This window comes from Borostomias antarcticus (assembly GCF_949987555.1).
Source record: "Borostomias antarcticus genome assembly, chromosome: 10".
NCBI lineage: Eukaryota > Metazoa > Chordata > Actinopteri > Stomiiformes > Stomiidae > Borostomias > Borostomias antarcticus.
The window spans coordinates 23,111,914-23,116,913 of NC_140243.1; the positions used below are offsets into that span (position 1 = coordinate 23,111,914).

At 49.5% G+C, this 5,000-nt stretch overlaps 1 protein-coding gene across 1 annotated transcript in view; it reads left to right on the forward strand.

Annotated features, from left to right (window-relative positions):
- The first annotated feature begins 1,895 nt into the window (after positions 1-1,895).
- atp1a3b (ATPase Na+/K+ transporting subunit alpha 3b) overlaps positions 1,896-5,000 on the forward strand; it is a 19,839-nt gene continuing 16,734 nt past the window's right edge. Inside the window, exon 1 of the mRNA XM_084444020.1 lies at positions 1,896-1,991. Within this exon, the coding sequence (XP_084300146.1) occupies positions 1,986-1,991 (6 nt within the window). The 5' untranslated portion in view covers positions 1,896-1,985. The remainder of the gene's footprint in view (positions 1,992-5,000) is intronic.

Consider the following 5,000-nt stretch of genomic DNA (forward strand, 5'->3'; position numbering starts at 1 on the left):
GGGGGGGGGGGTATGGTATTGCACTCTAAGTGTTTATGTTGTGTATACTAGGTATCCTGCTCCTCTGGGTATAGTGCTACTACTGTATACGTTAGAGTCATTCAGGTGCTGGATGGCTTGCGGAAAGAAGCTCTTCCTGAGACTCTCTGTGCTCGCCCTGTGTGTGCGGTATCTCTTCCTTGACGTAACAGAGAGAACAGTACGTTGCCTGGGTGGCTGCGGTCTCTCAGGATCCTGTTGGCCTTGGTCTTGCATCATCTGGAGTAGATGTCTTCAAGGTTCAAGGTACTTCAAGGTACGTCCAGCTAGCAGAACCACTCTGTAGGGCCTTGTGATCCTGAGAGCGGCTGTTCCCTCACCAGGTGGTGATATTCCCAGTCTGGAGGCTCTCGGTGAGCAGAAGCTCCGTCGGATCTGGTGGGACGCTCTGAGTTTCCTCAGTTGTCTGAGGTGGTTCAGTCTCTGACGTGCTTTCCTCACCACAGTGTCTATGTGTGTTGACCATGTCAGGTCCTTGGTGATCTGGATGCCAAGGTTCTTGAAGCTGTCCACTCTCTCTACAGGGGTCCCGTTGATGATTAGAGGAGTGTAGTTCCTCTCCTGCTTCCTCACAAAGTCCACCACCGTTTCCTTTGTCTTGCCGTTCAGATGGATGTTGTTTTTCTGACACCACTGGGTCAGGAGCCTCACCTCCTCCAGGAATATTGACCACATAGCATGATACTATAGGTACAGTATTAGATATGCAGGCAGGTGCACCTGTTACCATATTTAGGTTGGTCAGGTGTTTTGTGGGTGCAGCAGACACATGTATCTTCTACAATAGGCTACTAGAGAAGCTCTTTATATTAGAGAAGCTGTAGTATGATAGGCTAGTCCCTAGTGCACTAGCCATCCTGTACTGCCAGGAGATATGTTTTGGTGGTATCGTATGTTAACTTTAGCCAGGCCTTGGATAAAAAGGGGCTGCAGTCTGTATAGTACATATTTTAAGTTAATCAAAAGTGAATGCACACCTATTATTGAAAAAGTGAAGACGCACAACTGTAGGTCTAGATATAGGTTGATACTTTATTGTTCCGGGAGGAAATTTAGTATGTGTCATATTATGCCTCCCAGCCGCAACCATCTGACATTCAGCTAGGCCTGAAAGAGATGAGGCGTAGGACAAAACCATCATGATCAGCGAGACGGGAGTAGTAGTTCACATGCATGAATGCACACAAGGGCATTATTTTATACCACATAAAATGGCATACAAACAACACAACCACGACAATATTATCTAACCTTGTACGTGCATTTACACAAAATGTCAGCTCGCGGTGCTGCCGTCTGACAGCATTGTAATTCTGCAGTAAAGAAGGAGGAGCAGAATTGGCTTTCTACTGGCCGGTTTAGTGAGTAGAAATGATTGGCCAGATAGCCCGTCACAGATGAGACGCTCGGAGTTTTGATTGGCTAGTATAGTGTTGACAGGGCGGGTGTTACAGATCCTTAGTTTATCAGCTGTACTTCAAAGGGGTGGCGCAACCACTTATACACCCACCGGCGGTTCTTCCATAGGCGGAGTGGTGTGGAGTGAGGAGGGGAGTACTGCGGCAGCCGGCTGAGTCGCGGAGGGAGATCAAACCCTAAAAGAGGAGCAGTAAGGCTTCTTAGTTTCGCCGGTTTGTACCGCAAGTATTAGAGAGCAAGAGAGGGACCCACATCCTCGCGTGATGCTCCGCTTGAGACCGCAACATTTCATTTGAAAGACATTTCAGTTGGTGGAAAGGTGTTACCTTTTGGAGGTTAGAGAATCTGTTTATTACTCCACAAAATTATGTAATTTACTTGACTGCCATCTTTCTACTTGAATAACTGAGCACCCATCTCTTTCTTACGTTTTCAAAAGGCAATACATTTTTGATATATTTCAACCTGAGGGGCTGACACATCTCAAGCTTTGCATCACCTGAGAGGAGAAGACAGACCGCGTCACCATGGGGGTAAGCCCGGGGTCCAACTTCTTAACTGCGTTGATACCAAGTTACTTGTAAAGTGAGAAGTAGCCTGTTAAAACTGTTTGAAATTAATTTGCTGTCGGGGAAGAGCTTGATACTTAGAATAACGCCCTTTTCCCTTTTGGAAACTCTCAGTGTCGGAGTGACATTGACTCTAATGCGGATTTTGGCCTCGTACTGCGTCAAATTGATGTAGCCTAGGCCTATATGGTGCGGATATAAGGAACTCGTGAACTGCTGCAGTTTGTCTTAATGATAGAACTACATTATGCTTTGATTAGCCTCAAATGACCATTATGTCTTCTCTATGTGCTCTGTGGTTTTTATGGAATATGTTATCACAAATGTGGAGCGCCCGTAGCCTATTCCGTGTTTAAAATGAATCGTGGATGTGGGTTATCTAAGTGCCATAGACGCATGAGCTAAGCCCATATCGTCACACAACTTTGCCTATAACCTTGTCATGGTAATCGGTTTCATCTTCCTGCACGTTCTCTTGTGAGAGAGAGAGGGGTGGCGGTGGTGTGTGTGTGTGGGGGGGTCGGGGTAGGGTAGGTTACCAAAGCACACTTATGCCTTAACATTTGTTTTGTTAGTTTGTTACCCTTTAGCCTTTTCGCTTTTAGTGGATTTTGCTGAGTAGCCTAATACGAGGGGAGCGGGGGGGGGGGGTGCTTGAGGTGACCCCTACCCTCTCTACTGACGCATGACAGTTCCGCTGCCACCCATCTCCTATTCTAAGAAGGGTGGCACAGCATCCTCGTGAGCTGGAGTGGCATAGGAAAAGTACCGGCGCCGGTTCCGGTAGGATGTTGAGCCCAGGCTGCTGCGTGTGTGAGGATGCTGTCAGGAGAGGTGATGCGGTGCCTCACATGCGTCATAATGCGGTTACCGGGAATAGCGCTTCACCAGCTTTAAATTTGTGACATAACAGGTCGGCAGTGAACACGCTCTAGATTAAACACACTGTACCATATATGACGACACATTACGAGTTTGGGATCGGATTTCTTATAATTTCACAAATTCAATAAGCTAGCCTATGTCTTGTCCTTTACTGCGCAGTGAATAACCGGCACAGTTAGGCTAATATCCACTTATAAAACGGATTGATTTACAGAATCTAATAGTCTAGACAGGTATATCTATTCCTTAGCCTACTCTGTTCGTGGCATTAGAAATACATTCACATTGCAATGTCAGTGTAGTTCTGCACCATCATGGTATTCAGAGGTGATCGATGCTGGCAGTGTTGCGCAATTTCTGCCTCATCATCATACTGCGTAGTTGTACTTAAATCCCCAACTCTGTCGTTAGGGTGAATTAATATGATAACATGACACCCCAGAGTTAGGTTTATGCGCAGGGGCAGTATGTCCTTTACAGACAACCCCTCGGACTCAGGGTGAAGTGATGACAGAATTGAGCTGATTGGAAAGTTCACCGGCACCGCCTCAAAAGTAATGGACCGCGTAAAGTACTCTACTTACGGATTAGCCTACTGTTGTTACAGTGTGATTATCAGAGCACGAGACATTTAGTGGGGAGATGTGATATTTCCTTACTCGAGGGATACATTCACGCGCATTAGCCTATTATTATTGCAGAACCCAGCCGTTCCGCAGAGTCGCACTGACGCACTTGCATTTGATGCGCGGTGGCTCTGGCCCTGCCGGTTGCCCGTCCTGATGCTGAGAGAGGGCATCGTGTGCTGCGTCAAAAAGGGGGAGGTGCCTACCGGAGTGGAAATTCCATATGAAGAGCTGTAATAGGCTGGCTTAGGGAGCCACGCAGAACGGGACAAGATGGTCTGGCAAGATTCAAGGAAGCATTAGGGGAAGTGTCAGGTACTCTGGATGGATTAGAGGGGGGGGGGCAGACAATGTAATCAGAACACATCTGAGCCTGTGCGCGCGTGTGTGTGCGTGTCACAAGGTTGTACTACAGTCTGCGGACCCTCATAATGGAGAGGGAGGGAGCAGGTCGAACATAGGCACGTTCACCTTCAGACACGTGAGGGAGAGAGCTGGGGGTGGGGGGGTGAGGGGGGGGGGGGTGAGATGTGACTGATCTGCAGGTGGAGAGACGGGGAGGGGGTAGGAGGTCTGTATCCTGTTACGGGATAATGACCCCGGCTCACGTTGCCACGGCTCCTCTTCCCCTCCCCCCCCTCGCTCTGGGGGATCGGGTTATCAGAGAGGGGGGGTGGGGGGGGTGGGGGAGGGGGCGGGATCACTGTGGGTTGAAGAATGACGGGCAGTTGCAGGCGGAGGGCGTTAACGCGGCGGTCATTACCAGGTAGATGGAGAGAGGGGAGGGGAGGAGAGGGGGAGGGGAGGTGTGAGGGGGTGAAGGTCGTGATGGAGGAGGGTACGCGGAAAGGGGGCGTGGCGAAGGCGCAGTATAGCTCAGCGCTCGGCGGTCGTTCTCCACGCCCGGGGCTCCTGCCTCCTCGTCACAGACCAGGAGAAGTCTGGAGGGGTGAAGGTGTGTGGTTGAATAAAATTATTTTTTGACAGAGGAGGGGTGTGCGGTAAGCAGGCTACTAGCAGGGCCCTTTGCCGGCCCGGCCCAGCCCAGAGTTTGGTGCAGAGTGGTTGCGATTCCCCCCTCACTGCACCTGCATCTGCTGATGCTGATCGCTTTGCGCAGTGCACCGTGACTGACCAATAGGAGAGCGAGGTCGGGAGTGCTCTGGATTGATCGACCATATTGTAGAAGGGGAGTTTCTCGGGATTCAAAGAACAATAGGTCACCCTGATGACCCTAAGGGGAGCTGCATTCTCTTATTTCACTGATTGGCAGTAAAATAGAATTCCTCTTGTGTTCACACGGTCTTTGTCCGCAGTGACTGGGGTTGAAGGATATCCTTTGGACGCGAGTTTGCTTCCTGCCTCAGCTAACATACCTAGGCAATGTTTATAGTTACCACAGTAGTTCAGTAGGTTACGCCGAGACCACTGATTGGCCAGCCTGGCCATGTTGATTAGGTGA